General features: G+C 43.6%; 1 protein-coding gene across 1 annotated transcript; it reads left to right on the forward strand.

Annotated features, from left to right (window-relative positions):
• The first annotated feature begins 291 nt into the window (after positions 1 to 291).
• LOC137340856 (UDP-glucuronosyltransferase 2C1-like) lies at positions 292 to 4,734 on the forward strand. Its single transcript, XM_068003663.1, has 2 exons — positions 292 to 1,720; positions 3,918 to 4,734. The coding sequence occupies exons 1-2, from the start codon at positions 341 to 343 to the stop codon at positions 4,029 to 4,031; spliced, it is 1,494 nt and encodes a 497-aa protein (XP_067859764.1). The 5' UTR covers positions 292 to 340; the 3' UTR covers positions 4,032 to 4,734.
• The last annotated feature ends 18,633 nt before the right edge of the window (positions 4,735 to 23,367 follow it).

The following is a 23,367-nucleotide window of genomic DNA, read 5'->3' on the forward strand; positions in this document are numbered from 1 at the left end:
AATATCTAACAGATTGCTGGCGTTTGCTTCAATCCTTTCAACAGACGAGCTTGTAGTTGTATATTGTAAGTGTATTTATTCAAAAGTAGTTCATGAATGATTGTCTATATGGTGGTGATAACTGGCGTGTAATTGGAAACCTAAAGAGTGCGAGTCTCGGCAAAGAGAAGCGACAGTGTTAGTTACTGCTTAAGATTCGTAACTGAAAATGACAATGAAAAGTACAGCAGCTTTTCAGGCATTTCTGCTGTATTCTCTGATGTTATTTTTTGCAAGGAACTCCGGCGCGGGAGCAGCCAAGATCCTCGCTGCCCCCACGGATTGGAGCCACTGGCTCAGTATGAAACCCCTGCTCTTGGAACTGGTGGAGAGGAAGCATGAGGTGACAGTGCTGAGGAGCAGCAACTCCAGGAGTGTGGAGGAAACCTCCCACCATTTCACCATCGAAACCGTACACATTCCTGCAGGTAAAACACTCACCGAAGGAGAAATCCGTGACTTAATCTTCAACTCAGTCGACACTGAGGATAGTTTCCTGTCCAGCATCTCAGCTGTTTGGGGGCTCTTCACCTTATTTTCCAAAACTAATGCTGTGACGATTCCGGCCATTAAGGCAATGTTCGAGGATCCTGCACTACTGGGGCGTTTGAAAGGTGCAGATTTTGATCTGGTTTTAGCCGACGCTTATAATGCACGTGGCGTCATGTTGGCTCATTTCCTTGACCTCCCAATAGTGGTTTTTGGCAAATGGATGATAACTGGAGACCTTCACTTTACTATAGCCCCATCTCCACTTTCCTACATCCCTGTGCTAAATTCACGTTTAACGGACAGAATGGTGTTTCTAGACAGATTGAAGAATGTTTTTATATATGGTCTGTCTGACTTCATGAGCAACTTCTATATATACCCAGCATACAATAAACTGTGTCAGCTCTATCTCAAAAGTGATATTACAATTAAAGAACTATATCAAAAGGCAGATATCTTCTTAATGAAGGTTGACTTCACCTTTGAATTTCCAAGGCCAACCATGCCGAATGTGGTCTACATTGGTTGTTTTAAGTGCAGCCCAGGCAAGCCCCTCTCTCCTGACCTGCAGCAATTCATGGACAGTTCTGGTGAAGACGGGGTAGTGATCTTCTCCTTAGGGAGTGTCGTAGGCTTCCTTCCTCCAGCACTGGCCATTGAAGTCGCAGCAGGTCTGGCACAGCTCCCTCAGAAGGTGATCTGGCGATATGTTGGAGAAGTGCCCTCAACTTTAGGAAACAACACCAAAATAATGAACTGGCTTCCTCAAACGGACTTGTTGAGTCACCCAAAAACAAAAGTTTTCATCACCCATGGTGGTGAAAATGGGATTTATGAGGCCATCTATCATGGCGTCCCTATGGTTGGCATCCCAGTCTTTGGCGATCAGTATGATAACCTTTTGCGTCTCAAAGCCCGAGGAGTTGTGGTCATGTTGGACTTGGCTCATTTAAAGAGAGAAATTTTATTCCAGGCTGTGAAGACTGTCACAGAAAACCCTTCTTACCGCGAGAATGTGAAGCATTTATCTGCCTTGCAAAGAGATGTGCCACTAAATCCAAAAGAGCTTGCTGTTTTCTGGATTGAGTACACAATAAGACACAGAGGTGCAGCTCATTTAAGAGCCGTAGGCAGTGAGTTACCGTTCTTTCAGTACTACTTACTAGATGTAATTGTATTCATTATAGCTGTATTGGGGCTTTTCCTTTATCTTGCCTACAAAATGCTAACAGCATTGCTTGTCAAAATGTGCTCAGGAAGGAAGAAAAAAAAGGACTAGATTAAAGCCAAAAAAAGATTCAAAGTTGGAGGAAGAGTTCGTCGCGAATTGACAGCCCCTTTCACAATGCACCAGATTTTCTTCTCCGATTTCACGAGACTCAGCACACAATTTTGTCACACTTCCTTCAACCACTTTCCATTAATGAGCTGCCACAGACCATGTGCATTAATTCTGTCACCTTTTCAAATGCCTTTTGAAAATTTGCGCACACAATTATATAGGAGAAATGGCCTAAACACACCCAGAGGTGATCTTAAAATATTGTTAGCGGCAATCCTGCTGAACTCTGGGAAAACAAAGATTAAAGCTAAGAATCATGAGTACTTCAAGATAGCCCTGCACACTGTGAGGGGGGGGGGGTAAAAGGATCTCTCGCAGCTAGGTTTTGGTTCCAATTAGTGGTGTCTAGAACCAAAAAAAGCCATCCAACCTGGTCAAAGATGAATGATGGATTATGACACCGGGGCTAAAAGATTTAAATTAGGAGGACAGTCTGCATAAACTAGGCTTGTATTCCCTCGAGTATAGAAGATTAAGGGGTGATCTAATTGAGGTTTTTAAGATGATTAAAGGATTTGACAGGGTAGATAGAAAGAAATTATTCCTCTGGTGGGGAGCCAGGGCACTCAGAGGTGATGTCAGGAAGCACTTCTTCACAAAAAAGAGTAGTGGAAATCAGGAACTCTCTCCTTCAAAAAGCTATTGAGGCTGGGGGTCAATTGAAAATTTCAAAACTAAGATTGACAGATTTTTGTTAGGTAATGGTATTAAGGGATATGGAAGTAGGGTGGGTAGATGGAGTTAAGATACAAATCATCCATGATCTAATTGAAAGGTGGAACAAGGTCGAGGGGCTGAATGGCCAACTCCTGTTCCTATGTTCCTGTGTTTTGATGGCCATAAGAGTGATGATCCTTTACCTTGGCATGGCTCCTCTGTCGTAATTATGGGCATCAAAATGAAAAGAGTCTCCGTGAATAACCCCGGAGGACCTGATTCTTACCTGAGATATTTTACTACAGGTACACATGGCCCGGCAAAATAAACAGTTTTGCAGCTATTGGGTTAATCTGACACTTTTAAATTTCCTGGGCAATTAAGAATTTGTTCATTATAAGTGCTTGATTTATGAGACTGGGGCGTTTGTCACCAATAAGGTACTCCTGTGACAAATGTATCACAAAGGTCGGTTGAAAATAAAACAATTTGCTTTGTGAATCAAATGTATAAAATGGTGGTGCTCTTGACACGAGAGAAGAAATCGAGAATCATAGAATAATACAGCATAGAAGAAGGCCTTTCGGCCCATCGTGTCTGTGCCAGCTCTTTGAAATAGCTGTCCAGTTAGTCCCATTCCCCTGCCCTTTCCCCATAGCTCTGCAAATTTTTCCACTTCAAGTATTTATCCAATTCCCTTTTGAAAGTTATTATTGAATCAGCGTCTACCACCCTTTCAGGCAGTACATTCCAGATCATTACAACTCGCTGCCTAATTTTTTTTTCCTCATGTCACCTCTGGTTCTTTTACCAATCACCTTAAATCTGTGTCCTCTGGTTACCAACCCTTCTGCCACTGGAAACAGTTTCTACTTATTACTCTGTCAAAACCCTTCATAATTTTGAACACCTCTATCAAATTTCCCCTTAACCTTCTCTGCTCTAAGGAGAACAACCCCAGCTTCTCTAGTCTCTCCATGTAACTAAAGTCTTTCATCTCTGGAACTAATCTAATAAATCTCCTCTGCACCATCTCTAAGGCCTTGACAAACTTCCTGAAGTGTGGTGCCCAAAATTGGTTACAATACTTCAGCTGGGGCCCAGTCACTGTTTTATAAATGATTAGCATAACTTCCTTGCTTCTGTACTCTATGCCTCTATTTATAAAGCCAAGGAACCCGTATGCCATTTTAACAGCCTTCTCAACTTGTCCTGCCACCTTCAAAGGCATGTGTACATACATTTCCAGGTCTCTCTATTTTTGCACCCCCTTTAAAATTGTACCATTTAGTTTATATTGTCTCTCCTAATTCTCCCTACCAAAATGAATCACTTCACACTTCTCTACATTAAATTTCATCTGCCATGTGTCTGCCCATTTCACCAGTCTGTCTGTGTCCTCCTGAAGTCTGTTATCGTCCTCTTCACTTGTACTACATTTCTAAGTTTCATGTTATCTGCAAACTTTGAAATTATGCCTTGTATGCCCAAGTCCAGGTAATTAATAACAATCAAAAAGAGTAGTGGTCCCAACACTGACCCCTGGGGGACACCACTGCATACTTCCCTCCAGTCTGAAAAACAACTGTTCACCACTACTCTCTGCTTTCTGTCCCTTAACTAATTTCGTATTTACGCAGCCATTGCCCCTTTAATCTCATGGGCGTCAATTTTTCTAATAAATCTATTATGTGGTACTTTGTCAAATGCCTTTTGAAAGTCCATATACACATCAACCGCACTACCCTCATCAACCCTCTCCATTACTTCATCAAAGGACTCAATCAAGTTAGTCAAACACTATTTGCCTTTAACAAATCCATGCTGGCTTTCATTTATTAACCCATATTTTTTCCAAGTGCCAATTAGTTTTGTCCTGGATTAATATCTCTAAAACTTTCCCCACCACCAACGTTAGGCTGACTGGCCTGTGGTTAGCGGGTTTATCCCTCTCCCCTTTTTTGAACCGGGGTGTAACCTTTGCAATCCTCCAGTCCTCCCGCACCACTCCCATATCTAAGGAGGATTGGAAGATTGTGGCCAGAGCCTCCTTAATTCCCACCCGTACTTCCCTTAGCAACCTAGGATACATCTCATCCATGCCGGGTGACTTTTCTACTTTGAGCACTGCCAACCCTTTTAGTGCCTCTTTATTTTTATCCTATCCAATTTCTCTACTATCTCCTCCTTTACTGCAACATAGGCAGCATCCTCTTTAGTGAAGACAGATGCAAAGTATTCATTCAGTACCTCAGCCACGCACTCTGCTTCTACGAGAAGATCTCCTTTTTGGTCCCTAATTGGGCCCACCCTTCCTTTAACTTACCCTCTTACTATTTATATATTTATAAAAGACTTTTGGGTTCCCTTTTATGTTACCCACTAATCTATTCTCTTAAACTCTCTTTACCACTCTTATTTCCTTTTTCAGTTCTCCCCTGTACCTTTTGTATTCAGCTTGGTTGTCAACTGATGCTATAGGAAAGATAGAGCAGGAGGTAAGAGAGGAGGGGGAGTTGCGTTCTTGATTAGGGAGAACATCACGGCAGTAGTGAGAGGGGATATATCCGAGGGCTCGCACACTGAGTCTATATGGGTAGAACTGAAAATAAGGGAGAGATCACTTTGATAGGATTGTACTACAGACCCCCAAATAGTCAACGGGAAATTGAGGAGCAAATATGTAAGGAGATTACAGACAGCTGCAAGAAAAATAGGGTGGTAATAGTAGGGGACTTTAACTTTCCCAACATTGACTGGGACAGCCATAGCATTAGGGGCTTGGATGGAGAGAAATTTGTTGAGTGTATTCAGGAGGAATTTCTCATTCAGTATGTGGATGGCCCGACTAGAGAGGGGGCAAAACTTGACCTCCTCTTGGGAAATAAGGAAGGGCAGGTGACAGAAGTGTTAGTGAGGGATCACTTTGGGACCAGTGATCATAATTCCATTAGTTTTAAGATAGCTATGGAGAAGGATAGGTCTGGCCCAAAAGTTAAAATTCTAAATTGGGGAAAGGCCAATTTTGATGGTATTAGACAGGAACTTTCAGAAGTTGATTGGGAGAGTCTGTTGGCAGGCAAAGGGACGTCTGGTAAGTGGGAGGCTTTCAAAAGTGTGTTAACCAGGGTTCAGGGTAAGCACATTCCTTATAAAGTGAAGGGCAAGGCTGGTAGAAGTAGGGAACCTTGGATGACTCGGGAGATTGAGGCACTAGTCAAAAAGAAGAAGGAGGCATATGACATGCATAGGCAGCTGGGATCAAGTGGATCCCTTGAAGAGTATAGAGATTGCCGGAGTAGAGTTAAGAGAGAAATCAGGAGGGCAAAAAGGGGATATGAGATTGCTTTGGCAGATCAGGCAAAGGTGAATCCAAAGAGCTTCTACAAATACATAAAGGGCAAAAGGGTAACTAGGGAGAGAGTAGGGCCTCTTAAGGATCAACAAGGTCATCTATGTGCGGAACCACAAGAGATGGGTGAGATCCTGAATGAATATTTCACATCGGTATTTACGGTTGAGAAAGGCATGGATGTTAGGGAACTTGGGGAAATAAATAGTGATGTCTTGAGGAGTGTACATATTACAGAGAGGGAGGTGCTGGAAGTCTTAACGCGCATCAAGGTAGATAAATCTCCGGGACCTGATGAAATGTATCCCAGGACGTTATGGGAGGTTAGGGAGGAAATTGCGGGTCCCCTAGCAGAGATATTTGAATCATCCACCGCTACAGGTGAGGTGCCTGAAGATTGGAGGGTAGCAAATGTTGTGCCTTTGTTTAAGAAGGGCGGCAGGGAAAAGCCTGGGAACTACAGACCAGTGAGCCTGACATCTGTAGTGGGTAAGTTGTTAGAGGGTATTCTGAGGGACAGGATCTACAGGCATTTGGAGAGGCAGGGACTAATTAGGAACAGTCAGCATGGTTTTGTGAGAGGAAAATCATGTCTCACGAATTTGATTGAGTTTTTTGAAGGGGTAACCAAGAAGATAGATGAGGGCTGTGCAGTAGACGTGGTCTACATGGACTTCAGCAAAGCATTTGACAAGGTACCGCATGGTAGGTTGTTACATAAGGTTAAATCTCATGGGATCCAAGGTGAGGTAGCCAATTGGATACAAAATTGGCTTGACGACAGAAGACAGAGGGTGGTTGTCGAGGGTTGTTTTTCAAACTGGATGCCTGTGTCCAGCGGTGTGCCTCAGGGATCGGTGCTGGGTCCGCTGTTATTTGTTATTTATATTAATGATTTGGATGAGAATTTAGGAGGCATGGTTAGTAAGTTTGCAGATGACACCAAGATTGGTGGCATTGTGGACAGTGAAGAAGGTTATCTAGGATTGCAACGGGATCTTGATAAATTGGGCCAGTGGGCCGATGAATGGCAGATGGAGTTTAATTTAGATAAATGTGAGGTGATGCATTTTGGTAGATCGAATCGGGCCAGGACCTACTCCGTTAATGGTAGGGCGTTGGGGAGAGTTATAGAACAAAGAGATCTAGGAGTACAGATTCATAGCTCCTTGAAAGTGGAGTCACAGGTGGATAGGGTGGTGAAGAAGGCATTCAGCATGCTTGGTTTCATTGGTCAGAACATTGAATGCAGGAGTTGGGATGTCTTGTTGAAGTTGTACAGGGCATTGGTGAGGCCACACTTGGAGTACTGTGTACAGTTCTGGTCACCCTATTATAGAAAGGATATTATTAAACTAGAAAGAGTGCAGAAAAGATTTACTAGGATGCTACCGGGACTTGATGGTTTGACTTACAGGGAGAGGTTAGACAGACTGGGTCTTTATTCCCTGGAGAGTAGGAGGTTAAGGGGTGATCTTATAGAAGTCTATAAAATAATGAGGGGCATAGATAAGGTCGATAGTCAAAATCTTTTCCCAAAGGTAGGGGAGTCTATAACGAGGGGGCACAGATTTAAGGTGAGAGGGGAGAGATACAAAAGGATCCAGAGGGGCAATTTTTTCACTCAAAGGGTGGTGAGTGTCTGGAACGAGCTGCCAGAGGCAGTAGTAGAGGCGGGTACAATTTTGTCTTTTAAAAAGCATTTGGACAGTTACATGGGGAAGATGGGTATCGAGGGATATGGGCCAAGTGCAGGCAATTGGGACTAGCTTAGTGGTATAAACTGGGCGACATGGACATGTTGGGCCGAAGGGCCTGTTTCCATGTTGTAACTTCTATGATTCTATGATTCTATGATCTATGAATTATGAAGCCAACACTTATCATAAGCCGCCTTTTTTTGTTTCATTTTCATCTCCAAATCTTTAGTCATCCAGGGAGCTCTAGCTTTGGATGCCCTTCCTTTCCCCCTCATGGGAATGTGCCTAGCATGTACCTGAACTATCTCCTCTTTGAAGGTTCATTTACTGCTTTACCTGCCAATCTTTAATTCCAATCCACCCTTGTCAACTCACTGAAATGAGCTCTCCTCCAGTTGAGTATTTTCACGTTTGATTTTTCCTTGTCCTTTTCCATAACTACTTTAAACCTTGTGATTATCGTTTCCCAAATGCTCTCCCATTGAAACATGCTCCACTTGCCCCACTTTATTCCAGAACTAGATCCGGCACTGCTTCCTTCCTTGTTGGACTGGAAACATACCAGATAGATTCTGTCTCTGAACCCTCAAGTACATCATCCCTTTCTCGTACTGTAACAGTATCTTTGATCAATATTGTCATCCCCCTCTTTTTTATCTTCCCTATCTTTCCTGAATACTAAACTAAAAAACATTGTAGCCAGGAATGTTAAGTACCCATTCCTCTCCTTGTTTGAGCCACAGTGCCGTTGATGTGCTCTAAACTGCACTCCCCCAAGGTGTCATCACCCTCACCAGTACTCAGCATTGAAAACCAGTTTGTGAGTGCCACCCAGATACTATCCTCCTGAACTCTCTGTAGCTGCGGGGTGACCACCTCCTGGGATGCGTGCTTTAGGAAATTCTCAGACTCCACAGTGACTCCAACCACTCCTCAAGATGAGAAACCCTGAGTTGGAGCTCAAGGAACTGGAGGCACTTCCTGCATACGTGGTTATCCAGGACACATGAAGTGTTCTGGAGTTCCCACATGGCACAGGAATTGCAGGCAGCGGGTCTCAGCGGTCTCACCATTTTGCTTAAAACTTAAGTTTTATATATATGTCTCTTATGCTTTATATATATGTTTTTAGTTTAGTATCCCCTTACTCCTATTTATTATTTATATATACTAGATTAATCTTTAATGTTGGTATCCTCTACTTAGTTAATTTTATTTTTTTTCCCCTTAGATCTAATTAATTACTCTAATCATTTATATATTTACCTATTTACTGTTGCCCTTTGGTTTAAATTACTGAGCACCTCCGTCCCCCTCTGCACCGAATTCCCACTCTCACCTAATTCCTGTCATCACTCTGTTTAGCAGAAAAAAAGTATAAGAAGGAAAAGATCAAGAAACAAAGCCAGAGGAAAATTACAGGAGATCATAGACATTTAAGAACTCCATGAGCCAAAGATAAGCAGATAATTCAGCGGTGTTAAATTGGACCACATAGCGCCCGTTTTCCAGGCACTACGCGGCCTCCTATGGCCCCAGAATGGCGGGCAGGAAGCGCGCGCGCACTTCCAATCGGGAGAACGCCACCCGCCATATTGGGTGAGGACAAGCAAGAGGCGTCCTTTACCCATGCCTGAAGATGCATTAGTCCCTTTGCATATGCAAATAAGTGGCCTAACACCTGCTTCAGGTCCCTGCACCAACATTGGTTTTCCCTGAGGCAACCATGACTTGTGTGTATAATAATTAAGTATCTGAGTACAGAGGCAAGGTTAGTTATACCAGCCTTGCCAGCGATGCCCACATCCCGAAAAAAACACAAAGTCTAAACTGACCTTGTTAACTTTTTCAGTCTTGGACATTGAGTATAATATCAACTTGTAATAAATAGAGCCCGACAATGCTGAGTTCCTATGATATACTTGAACTGTCTTTGTATCTTTACATATTAATTCCACCAATTAATCTGTATCTTGTTGATCTTGCTGTTTAACATTACGATGTTATTAATTGTATTATTCTAACTGCATTAATATCCTTAGTGAATTAATAAAGAAATATTAGTTTGTGACTTCATGGTTTGATTTCTTTGGCTTGGCAGGTTCTAAGTACAGCACAGAACCAGTCCCAGGTTCTAAGTACAGCACAGAACCAGTCCCAGGGTCTAAGTACAGCACAGAACCAGTCCCAGGTTCTAAGTACAGCACAGAACCAGTCCCAGGTTCTAAGTACAGCACAGAACCAGTCCCAGGTTCTAAGTACAGCACAGAACTAGTCCCAGGTTCTAAGTACAGCACAGAACCAGTCCCAGGTACTAAGTAAAGCACAGAACCAGTCCCAGGGTCTAAGTACAGCATAGGGTAGGGAATTGGCCCAGGAGCTCCAGGTTAGCAAAACTACCTGATGGCAAGTGTTTGAACAGCAGCTAGCTCAAGAGTGCCCTGGTAAAGAAACCAGCATAACTTAAAAATAGCTAGAATTTAAACAGATAACTAAAAGAGCATGGCCTAGAAATTCAATCACGCTTGAAAACAGGCCCGCAAGGCAAAATGGGTGCAGTCTATAGCACCTTGTACCCTGAGGAAGCCTGCCATGCGGGTGAAGCCTAGTGCACTCTCGTCCTACTTCACTCTGTCCATAGGGAAGGAGATGTAAATGTTCCTCCTGGTGTTGAGTGCCTTGATGGCTTCCCTTTTAGAGCAGTGGACTGCGAACTGGGATATGTCGCTGTTGTCACCTGCTGCAGCCTGAAAGGAACCCTTATCATAAAAATTAAGGGCCACGGTGACCTTAACAGCCATAGGCAGTGCTGACCATGCCTTGGTGCGAGGACGAGTTGTGGCTGCAGCAGGTGACATAGCTCGGTGACAGCCTCCTTGGTGAAGTGAAGGCGCCTCAGACATTGCGTCTTGGTGAATTGAAGGTAGGAGAAGTGCTCCCTGAATACCTGCTGTGGATATGGCCTCCTGTGCGGTGCCCTCCTCCTGCTCCTCCTCGCTCTTGTAGTCGGGGCTCCTGCTCTCTGCTCTCTTCCTTGCTGCTCCCCCTCAACCCGAAGGCAGCCCTATGAGACCATCCATGACTGCAGTCAAAGTATTTATGAGGCAGCCAACAACAGTGCAACACCAGCATAATCTTATTCTTCCCAGACAAACTTAACTTTCCAGAGAGGTAAAACACGCCAGGAAATGCCCAGAAGTTAACCAGCAGCCTGAAATGACAAGCGCCCCATAGCAGCTGCTAAACCCTACGAGTCCTTCCCCAACCCGTCTTCCTGTTTATTCCGGGTTATTTGTTGATCAGATAGATACCTGACGTGTGTGAAAATCCATCAAGTTGTTTAACAGTCTCTGAACCTAAATACTGAGCCAGCCACAGAATCTCTGTTTTCCGATACAAAGTAATCACACTCTCCCCATAGGGACACGCTCAGCTTACCAATGTCCTGAGAGCTTGGGCGCAGGTTGGCAGAGGCAAATCTTAGGGACCCCCAAGTGTAAACAAGAAGTTTAACCAGCTAAGCTTACTTATGTATACTAGATTTTTCTTTAATGTTGGTATCCTCTACTTAGTTAATTTTAATTTTTTTCACCTTAGATCTAACTAATTACTCTAATCATTTATATATTTACCTATTTACTGTTGTCCTTTGGTTTAGCTTTGGTAAGCTTCCCACTGCTTATCCAGTTAGAACCAGCCTAGCTGTTACAGCATTGGCTTTTAAGATTATTTGGACACAAATGGGAAGAATTATAAGTCCACCCATCCTGGTTTCATTACTTAGCCAGGATGACTGGTCAGCCATTAACAGTGCCCTGTTAGTGCTCCTTGTTTTAGGTATGACATATTCGAGTCTGCCATAGAAGTTTTCCACCTACCCCAAAGAGAATACTCACTGTTGGTTGTTAGACAAATGACAAGAATGGTTGGAGTCTTCAATAGATGGACAGCAGGTACCAGGACCTCCTCACAATGCAGCATAAAGTATGTGACAGTGTTGCCACTATACTCCTGATCACAACATGGACTGGTTCTACCAGTTAGAGATGTGGAGCTTTCAGCAACCCAATCTGGTAGGTAGAGATCCCCTGGATATTTGAGGGTGTGCTCTTCTACCTAGTCTCCAAATAACACCTTCCAGCAGCAGTTATCCCATGTCTCAGGGTTTCCTCTATCCGCTGCATGGCAAACATCTGCCTTCAGCGTGATGGAAGAACCTGCACAAGGCAGCTTGCATTGTACCGGCCACCTTGATGCTCTAGATGACTATGTCAAGTGCCACGTACCGGGCTTAATCATCATAAACTGTTTTATCCACATCCTTACGTCACAGTCTTTGGCAAAGAGGCATGTCCAGTGACTCTGAGCTACCTAGTAGCAGGTCAGTGTGGGCTGGAGCCCTCGCTCCCTTCAGCCACTTCGATTTTTTGCCAGAGCTTGGTCCTTGGTATCATACTTAGGCTGGTGGAAGCCCTCTGTTGCATGCCTGGGAATTCTGAACTATGAATGAGAACTGGACGCATGTCATGCACCACAAGCTTAACCTGGATTGAGACTATGCTGTCGGTGAAGACTGGAAAGACCAAAGTGCTCTTCCTGAAGGACCGTGTCCAGCCTGAAGCTGATAGTCACCAAGGCTCCCACTGCTGCTATGAATCAATAATTGGAACAGATGCCTCTTTATTTTCCATTCACTACCTTTGAGATCCCCTCTTGGGCCATGTAACACCATAATACTGCATTTGGGAGCAAACACCACTATATTCTACATGTACTGGATTTTAAAAAAAGGTTAGAGATAAAAAGGCAAACGATAGGTAAAGGAACATCTAATAATAATCAAGTTTTCACTGAAAAACGGACAGAGTTATGACATCCAATTCCCAAACACAGAGTTCTAGAATGCCATGTAGTAAAAATGGAATTGGACTTTTTCATAACCGTAAATCAGTGGTCCTGATAATACATTTTATGCAACATGCTGTAGCACAGAACTGTGAGCAATACCAAAGGAGAGCAACCAGTAATGCGTACAGTTTTGGTCTCCTTATCTAAGGAAGGATATACTTGCTTTAGAGACGGTGCAACGAAGGTTCACTAGATTAATTCCTGGGATGGGGGGGTTGTCCTATGAGGAGAGGTTGAGTAGAATGGGCCTAAGCTCTCTGGAGTTTAGAAGAATGAGAGATGATCTCATTGAAACCTATAAGATTCTGAGAGGGCTTGACAGGGTAGATGCTGAGAGGCTGTTTCCCCTGGCTGGAGAGTGTAGATCTAGAGGGCATAGTCACAGGATAAGGGGTCAGCCATTTAAGACTGAGATGAGGAGGAATTTCTTCACTCAGAGGGTTATGAATCTTTGGAATTCTCTACCCCAGAGGGCTGTGGATGCTGAGTCATTGGGTATATTCAAGGCTGAGATAGATAGATTTTTGGACTCTAGGGGAAGCAGGGGATCTGGGGGTCGGGCAGGTAAGTGGTGGAGGTTGAAGATCGAGGGGCTGTATGGCCTACTCCTGCTCCTATTTCTTATGTTCTTATATTCTCTTATGTAATCCCGAATATATTAAATGCCTTCTATTATCCCGCACTTCACGTTTGTCATGTTTACTTCCTATTGTCACACTCTTCCTATCATGCAAACAGCAGCAAATCAAAACTGTAAATGTTACATAAATGCAAGTTCTTTCTTCTGCCATCTCTATCGTTTTTATATATGGCACACACTTCCTGGGGTTACAGGAGGGTCATGCCACACTATGGCTCTCGTGCCAAGGAGTTAATGTTAAGCTGAGGTACATATACTTACCAAAGATTGACTTAGAATAACAGTGAATCATTGTTTAGAAAGACGTATTGCAAATCCAAATTACTTGCAGAAATTTGAGCACAGGACTTTCTGATTGCAATTTGAAAGGCACAATCGAAAGCATTAAAAGGAACCTTTACATAATTTACATGTAACGCAAAACTTTAGGTTGTCAGATTAGTGAGCAGTACCAAACACCTCAACGATCTCACAGTACAGGATTGCTGGGTTGTATTATTTGTAGCTACAGGATTAATGACATTTATATAACTACGAATGGAGATCTCTGTGAATTTGGGAAGTGGAAAAAGTCTGAATTCCAGCACTTAAGAAATATTCACGTTACTCTAAGTTTCAGTAAAGTTGATTAAAATGGACAATGAAAAAGTTAGCTTTACAGGCATTTCTTATGATTATTTTCGCTGCAACAAACTCAGGGACAGGAGCAGGCAAGTTCCTTGCTGTTCCTGCGGATTGGAGCCACTGGCTCAGTATGTAAACACGTCTGTTGGAACACATGAACAGGAGGCATGTGCTGAGAAATTGATTATATTTCCCAAGATTTCACCATTGAAAACACCCACATCCCTCTGATCCAGGCAGGTAACAAGGAACTGGATGAAAAGGGCATCTGTCATCTTATCATCCAGACTGCTGTTATAGTTTCCTATCCAGCATCTCTGCACTCTGGGCCCGAATTAAGTTCATGTCCAGAACTACTAATAAGCCAGCTGAGGTCATTAAGGCAGCAGGCAAAGGTGGGACAGTTGAAAGGTGCAGAATTTAATCTGGTTTTAGCCGACTCTTGGTGGTATTATGTTGACTCATCTCCTTCACCTCCCAGTGGTGCTTTTTGGTAGGTGGACAACAACCATTGTAATGCAGGACTATGAGCAATACCAAAGGAGATCCACCAGTAATCCATAATATATACCCCGCACTTCCTGTTTGTCATATTTACATCCTTGTGTTCAAATCCCTCCATGGCCTCGGCCTTCCCTATCTCTATAACCTCCTCCAGCCCTACAACCCTCCGAGATCTTCGCGCTCCTCCAATTCTTGCGTCTTGCGCATCCCTGATTTTAATCGTTCCACTATTGGTGACCGTGCCTTCAGCTGCCTAGGCCCTAAGCTCTGGAATTCCCTCCCTAAATCTCACTGCCTCTCTACCTCTCCTCCTTTATGATGCTCCTTAAAACCTACCTCTTTGACCAAGCTTTTGGCCACCTGAACTAATATCTGTTTATGTGGCTTAAATTTTGTCTCATAACACTTCTGTGAAGCATCTTGGGATGTTTTACCATGTTGAAGGTGCTATGTAATTGCAAATTGTTGTTATTGTCACACCTTTGCTGGCACGCAACAGCAGCAAATCAAAACTGAAGAAATAGGGACCAGTGTGGACCAAAAGCAAGGAAAACTAATGAGAAATTACTAAAGACTTATGAAGTCAACCAATCCTAAATATCTTCATTTCCAAATTTTTAAAGAAAGTAAAAATATCACAAAGCATTACATATTTCACAATATTGTTTAACTTTGCCCACTGCATTGTCTGCTGTGTCTTTTAATGCCTCATTAAAGTCTTTATTTCAAGGCTCCAACCTAGTTTCCAGGTTGTGGTGCACTTTGGGACATCCTGAAGTTTTGAAGGGTGCTATATAAATGCACGTTCTTCCTTTCTTCTTCCATCTCTATAGTTTTCCATATGGCAGACAATTCCTGGGGTTACAGGAGGGTCATGCCACACTGCTTCTGTCCTCTCAGGGAGTTAATGTTAAGCTGTGAGGTAATATACCAAAGTTGAATTAGAATAACAATGAATCATTGCATAGAAAGGAGGTAATGTCAATACAAAATATTTGCAGACATTTGAGCACATGAACGTTCTGCTTGCACTTTGAAAGACACAATCGAAAGCATTAAAATGAACCTTATATATAATTTAAGTGTAATGTAAGATTTAGGTTGTCAGACTAGTGAGCAGTGCCAAATACCTCAAAGATCTCGGAAAGCATAGGATTGCTGGTGTAAGGGTTGAAATCACAAAAGTTTTCCCAATTTTTAACATTGCTACCTTAAGCAGCAGCACCAAAGGTATACTATAGAACTATACAAGTAGGTTTCCAAAAGTTGAAAAACTTGCATCCTTAAGAATCGAAAATCTGATAAAACAAACAGAAACCATCAACTTCTTATGAAAGGTCATTGACCTGAAACATTGTGGGTTGGCGCGGGTGGGCAGTAAAAATAGTTGATTTTTGGAGGGGGACCGCATCCCGGCTCCAACACGCCCACTTCCGGGTTTGGCCCTGGCGCGTTAGGATGAGCTGCACAACAGAAACCTGGAACCCACTTAAAACTGGCGGGTCGCTATTTAAAGGGACAATTTAGGTACTTTAAACACTTAATTTTTTGTGTATTATAAAGGTGAAACAAATTTAACTGTACCTGAATGGGTTTCCTATGGCTTCTAATTCTCGCCAGGTGAAAGCAGGCGAGAAAGGCCGGATCCATGAGGTGAGTGCCTTTATTGCACTGCTTGTGGGCCCGGAGGAGCAGGAGTGCTTCATCCAGGTCCAACAAGCTCACCTGACGTGATTGGTCCCCCGCGATCGGCCGACCCCAACCCCCCGTTCCCCGATGTCCGATCCCCAGGATGGCCGAGACCCCTCCATACCTCCGACTCCTCCCGTCCTTCGATCGTCTGGCGACTTGAAAACCTCCCAACCCACGATGTCCTCCCCCCCCAACCCCGCCACCTAAGTCCTCCATGGCCCACGATCTCTTTCTCCCTCCTCTCCGATTCCTGGAAGTAAAATTTATAGCCTTCATTAAGGTCGCGATCATAGATAGCGACCCGCCAACTTTACTTCCAGGTTTCGCGTCCGATGATCCTAGCCCCCGCTCCCTTCCCGGCTCCATGTAAAAATCATACCCATTAACTCTATTTCTCTCTCCACAGATGCTGCCTGACCTGCTGAGTGTTTTCCAGCAATTTCTGTTTCTATTTCAGAATTTTAGTTCGTCCATCTCATTTAAAAATATACATATATAGATTTTTAAAAATTAAGAAATACCATGACAGCATATGCTTATGAAAAACACGATTAAAACGCTTACATTACTCCTAATATCAACAAAGACAGGGACAATCTCTGATCTTTCCTACTTAGCCCTACTTAACAGTACAGTACTGATTTTAAAATCCCATGTGGGAATGGCCTTTTCTCAAGCTTGCAGGCCCTCCTGTTTACATTTTTTCAACTTCTCCTGCGTTGGTAGAAGGAAGGGGTATAGAGGCATCGAGTACAGGGGTGGGGGGGAGGGGGCTGGAAAATGAGTTGAGAGTCCCAGTCCCAGTCCCTTTCTCGGTTCACTTTTCAGAACCTCTATGACTGCCTCTCTCTCTGTAACACACTTAGGGTTTGGCTAAACCTGCCTCTGAGATCTGTGAGTCCCATTTCGCAATCCTCATCTAAACCTTCCCAATCTACATTGTCCTCATCATCACCTCCTTGTATCATCGTACAAATTAGCCCTCTCTTGACTGCCAACTGCTCTTGGAGCCATTGTATTTCTTCTTGCCATTTGACATGGGACACTGAGTCTCCCTTTTCGTCCTCCCAGGCCATTGCTGCCTGCATCTTTATGGTGGCTCACAAATCATTATCCTGTTGTTCTATTTGGGAACACCTGATCTTGGTTTCCCGATTGACATCCTCAATTTCTCCTCTACACTTCCTTTCCTCAGCTTTTTGGGATTGGTAATATTCTACATGACTTTCCAGATTGTGGATTCTCTTACAAACTGAAATATTCCTTCTCTTCTCTTTCTCTCGCTTTAATTCACCTCTCGCCTCCTTCAGGATGGCTTCTAAAATCGCTATCTTTACCTGTGCCTCTTTCTCCTTTATTTCTAATTCATTTACTCTTTCTTCCAGTTTCTGATTACTCTCTTTCAACCAAGTACAACTTATTCTAGTGGCACGTAGCCATACTGCTTTCCGCTGATTATCCTTGTAGCCTTTCTTTTCTTTCAGTTCCGACCTTACTTGGCTACGAGCAAGAAATAGCACTACAGTGCCGTGTACTTCCGAGTATTTCTTCTGCCACTCGGGCAACTTCTTATCTATATATTTCTGGATCTCTTCTTTCATCTTACTCCGACCATACTAGGACACAATTTCCCGACTATTACAACCCTACCTTTATGGATTGAGTTGGGTCCTTTTGTGTCTCTAAATGGGAGAATTATCTGACTCTGTTCCCACTACTTAGCCATCCAATTGAATTGCAATCAAACTGTGAATTGGTGTCTCACGACATCAAGCCCCACATTGGGCACCAATACTGTAAGGTTCAAATTTCACTTTTACCTCTTGTCCCAATGTTTGGGGGAATTAACCTTGTTACTTGTTCTGACCCTGAGGGGAGACAATAACCACAGAAACTGGTATCAAAATTACTAAGCACGTTATTCTATTGCCGAACAACAATAAGCAAGATAATATTTACAACTGCGGTTTTGGAATACGGTTCAAAACACGGGGTGATCAAGCCATTGTTCAGGGAGAGCGGGAGTGTCTATCGGAGTGATTCTTCTTGTCTTCTTCTTCTTGCATAAAAATCTCAACACTCAGTGGTTAGCTAATCCACTGATATGCCTTTGCACTCTCCTGTTTTCAGTATCTCATTTTCCCCCTTTATATAATTCGAAGCGAGCCTGATTGATACCTTATTGTCCCCCTCTTTGGCTTCTTGCTACTGTACAAGGAGCTGTTTTTTTCTGTCTTTGCCAGTTCTGCATGTGTTTTTTTTATTCGTTCATGGGATGTGGGCGTCGCTGGCAAGGCTGGCATTTATTGCCTATCCCTAATTGCCCTTGAGAAGATGGTGGTGAGCCGCCTTCTTGAACTGCTGCAGCCTGTGTGGTGAAGGTTCTCCCACAATTCTGTTAGCTAAGGAGTTCCAGGATTTTGACCCAGTGACGATGGAGGAACGGCGATATATTTCCAAGTCGGGATGGTGTGTGACTTGAAGAGGAACTTGGAGGTGATGGTGTTCCCATGCAGCTTCTGCCCTTGTCCGTCTAGGAGGAGGTTGCGGGTTTGGGAGGTGCTGTCGAAGAAGCCTTGGCGAGTTGCTACAGTGCATCCTGTAGATAATACACACTGCAGCCACAGTGCGCCGGTGGTGGAGGGAGTGGATGTTTAAGATCACGGATGGGCTGCTGATCAAGCGGGCTGCTTTGTCCTGGATGGTGTCGCGCTTCTTGAGTGTTGTTGGAGCTGCACTCATCCAGGCAAGTGGAGAGTATTCCATCACTCTCCTGACTTGTGTCTTATAGGTGGTGGAGAGGCATTGGGAAGTCAGGAGGTGAGCCACTCGCCACAGAATACCCAACCTGTAACTTGCTGTAGTAGCCACGGCATTAATGTGGCCTGTCCAGTTGAGTTTCTGGTCAATGGTGACCCCTAGGATGCTGATGGTAGGGGATCAGGTGATGGTAATGCCGTGTTGATAAAGTTCCAACCATTGTGACCTTTTTTCTGCTTTTTGTTTGCTGATATTTTTTAGCAGCAAAGTCCAAACAGTTATTTGTTCAATTACCACAGTTAGCTGCTGACTCATGAAAACCACAGGATTATCCTTGACTGCTGCGATAGTTTGCTGTCCAGTATCTCTGTGCTTTGGGCACTATTTAAGTTTCCAGGTGAACTCCCTGCTCTTCTTCAAACACTTCTAATGTCAATTCATTATCTGTACTGCTTTAGCGATAATCTGTAAGGGTTGTTAAGAATTATGCCTGGGGGTGCTCTCACCAAGAAAGCCAATACAACTTGTTTGGGAAGTTATTATACTGCAGCTTCTTAAAACACTTGTGTGGTATGAACTGTAAACACTTACATTGTACTTTGTTGCATTCTCTTCCTTCACTGTAAGTCTGTATGATTTATTCATAAAATCTGAATTAGTATTTATCTTCTTTATTATTGTACCCTGGAAGGTTAAATGAAATGGGTTTTGATTACAGTTTTCCATTGAATACCCTACACTCAATAATTGAAATACTCAATAATATTCAAGTTCACAAAAGGTAAGAAAACAATTAACATTCCATTCATTACCTGTCCACTTACCTCCTCCCACTCCACCAACTAGGGCTCCAAACACTCCTTCTATTTGAGAAAACAATTTACTTTAACTCCCTCTAATCTAGATACTGGGGAGAAAAAGGTTAAATTATGAGGACAGGTTGCATCGACTAAGCTTGTATTCCCTTGAGTACAGAAGACTAAGGGGTGATCTAATTGAGGTGTTTACGGTGATTAAAGTAGTTGATAGGATAGATAGAGAGAAACTCTTTTCTCTGGTAGTTGAGTCCAGAACAAGGGAGCATAACATTAAAATTAGAGCTAGACGTTCAGGTGTGATGCCAGAAAACACTTCTTCACACACAGGGTAGTGGAAATCTGGAACTCTCTTCCCCCAAAATGCTGTTGAGGCTGGGGGGAATCAATTGAAAATTTCAAAACTGAGATTGATAGATTTTTGTTAGGCAATGGTATCAAGGGATATGGAACCAAGGCGGGTAAATAGAGTTGAGATCCAGATCAGCCATGATCTAATTGAATGGCGGAACAGGCTCCAGGAGTTGAATGGCCTACTCCTGTTCCTATGTAGTACCGTGTATCGCTGCTCATGGTGCAGGCTCCTGTACATTGGGAACACTGAATGCAGCTTTGGTGGCCACTTAGTCAAACATCGCTGTTCCAATTGTAAGTGTGACCCTGCCGTCGCCACTTTAACTGCCCTCTCATTCCCCTCTAACCTTTCTATCTTTGGCTTCCTACACTGCCCCAATGCAGGTTCCTGGAACTGTATCTCACCTTTCTCCTGTCCACTCTGCAATTCTCTGGTCTGAACATTGACTTCGGTAGCTTCAGAGCTTAGATATATCTTCCATTTTCTCTACAGGTGCTTGTGATGTGGGGTGGGGTGGGTCTGGGGGGAAGTGGAAGCAGGGTTGACAAAGAGATAGAGGCTCTTTGTTATAACCTAGTGTTAATGGGGGAGTAATGGGGGGTGGAGGAACTGTACCCATGATGTTGACCAGTTCTCTCTCTTCTTGGTAAACCCACTGAGTTTTGCCAGAATTTTCTGTTTTCATTTAAGGCCACCTACATTTGCAGCCCCCTTTTTCCCCCTTTCTCCATTCCCCCCCCCTCCACTTTCTCGCCTTCTGCATTCTGCGTTCCTCCAATTCTGGCCTCTTGCGCATCCCCAATTTCCTTTGCCTCACCATTGGCGACCCTGCCTTCAGCTGCCTAGGCCCTAAGCTCTAGAATTCTCACCATAAACCTCTCCACCTGTCTCTCCTCCTTTGTGATGCTCCTTAAAACCTATCTCTTTGACCAAGCTTTTGGTCACCTGTTCCTAATATCTCCTTCTTTGGCTCAGTGTCAAATACTGTCTGATAACACTCCTGTGAAGCGCCTTGGAAGGTTTTACTATGTTAAAGGCGCTATATAAATGCAAGTTGTAGTTGTTGATGATCATCTGATGATTTTCTATTCAGGGGTTTGCAGATCAGTAAATCCTCTCGAGTGTTTTTGGTATTTTCATTCTGCTCCCCATTTTCTTTCTGTTTTTTCCTAACCCAATTAAAATGCCTTTTTATCTTTCATTCTTCAATTCATACGAAGGGCACGCACCCTTTACAAATGCTGTTTGATCTGCTGTGTATTTCTAGTATATCCTGTTTGTATGTCAATATTCCATTTATGCCTTGAGGCTGCAGTGATCAAATTAAATTGGTGTGACTGAGCAAGTACAGTAACGTGTTATTGTAAGCAAGTACACTCCACCCTTATGACACTCTCCAGGGGCAATAAGCATTTAGCATGTAAAGCACATTAAATACAACATGAACAGATTGGGAGAAGATTTCACAGCCTTATCACAGAGACTTATAATACAAGAGTCTACTCGTGAGGATGTGAGGCACTCTCATTAAAATTAACCCCCAAAAAAACCAGTACTAACTTATATTTGCGCTCAAAAGAATAAGGAGAGAAGACAACTCCCCTGATGGCTGAGTAGGTAAATAGACCACCCAGTGTCATACTGAAACTTGTAGGAAAGGATGGCAATAGCTTCAATCCCAGTTTGTGTAGCGTTAATTGATCTTGGCCAGAATAGTAATAGAACCGTAAATTGGTGTCAGTACGCCTATGCTTAAAATTAGCTGGGGTGCCTGCTTCTGATCACTGTCCTTTTCTGCAAAGTGTGCCTATATATGTGTGAACATATTGGGTGAGAATAGGGTCAAGCTCAGCTCTGATGCTCTTCACATCAAATAGCCTTTCGACACTCACTGTGATGGCTTACAAAGGAAGAATGGCCACTTGGTGTGAGGTACAGGAGGACTGACAGTGCCTGTGGAGCCATACCCCTGTAAAAGAGTCAGCACATTCAGGAGGCAAGTGAAAATGGAACAAAATCAGAGAGGAAAAAGCATGTAAACGGAGCATGGCAAATACACACTTAGTTCAACACTAACAGAGGTCATTCACAGCTCACACGTGTAGCAAAACTTGTCTGGATTTCACAGTAGGTTCAATTTTAACCCACCACTCCCCTGCCTGATGAGAACAGGGCATGCGGGGGGGGAGTTTAAAATAAAGGCCGCATCCTGCCCTCCAGTATGGCGTTGCACTCACACCGGCCGCTATTTTAACTAGCAGCCCGGTGAACAGCCCGCCTGTCTGGGAGGCTCAGTCGATTTTAAGAGCCTTATTAACATGCCATTGGCCAACACCCCGTCCAAAACGAGAGAGAAGCCGGTGGGAAGTGACGGAAAGTTGGGCGGCCCAGAGTGGGGGGTGGGGGGGCAGCCATCTCACTTATGCCCCAACAGCCACAGGCGCCCACTTTGAATATTCTAATGACCACATCCCCAGGATTTCAACTATGGTCAACAGCAGGGCAAAGTAACAGGCGAGGTCCCACCCCAGCAAAAGGGTCCTCAGAATTTCTGGGCCTATCTCTTAGCAGTGGTCAACATTTTCTCCCCATTTCCAGCAGTTGAATCCTTCTGTTCCATGTCCAGAGGTGTTAAGGTCAGACAACAGATCTCCATTCCAGCAGTTTGCAGAACACTTTGGATTTTGCCACCATTGAATCACACCACAGTGATTAGCTCCAAACTCTGAGACTGAAAGATTCACGAGAACAATTAAGAAGTGTGTCCAGGCTGCTCAATTGGACATTTTATCGTATATTTACTAGTGATCATACTAGTATTGTGTAACTTGTGAGAATCAAGGATTATTCTTGCAAATAACTAATTTGTGCTTATTAAGGCAAACACACAACAAACGTTTGTAATACATTGAATTAATTGAAGGTATTGACTTGTTCCCCTACCTTGTCTGACCTGGTATGGTTATAAACATTCTTGCACCACTGTTTTCCATGTGTGTGCAATGGTGGAGGTGGCATTGACACTAGTCACCACCTACTCCCATTGTCCTTGGCCTGTTCTTCTTAGGGCTCTGAGACACTGGTTGCTGAAGAGGGAGCCCCTTCTTTGTCTGAATTCCTGCAGAAGAGTTTTGAAGGCCCCCCTCAAAGAAATGCATTATTTTCTTGCCTTCCTGCACTCCTCGCTGACATCTTTGCCCAAATTGCCTTTCTAAGTGCAGCAGTACCAGATCTCCCACCCACCAACAGGTTACCTCCTGGTGATTTTCGATCATCGACTACTCAGCCACGTCGGTATTGATCGAACGTTTATTCGAGCGTACGCAAGGAGAGATCCCTCTTGGTTTCCCAAGGGGAGAACTCTACTCATTCTGAACAAGTTACAACATTTATGCATCCTGGTTTCCTGTCTCCACGTTCCAAGGGGCGGCCCCTTGTTACGTAAGCTCACAATCTAATCCTATCATGTGTTGCATGGTACCACACT

Source organism: Heptranchias perlo, chromosome 22 (genome assembly GCF_035084215.1).
Source record: "Heptranchias perlo isolate sHepPer1 chromosome 22, sHepPer1.hap1, whole genome shotgun sequence".
Taxonomy (NCBI): domain Eukaryota; kingdom Metazoa; phylum Chordata; class Chondrichthyes; order Hexanchiformes; family Hexanchidae; genus Heptranchias; species Heptranchias perlo.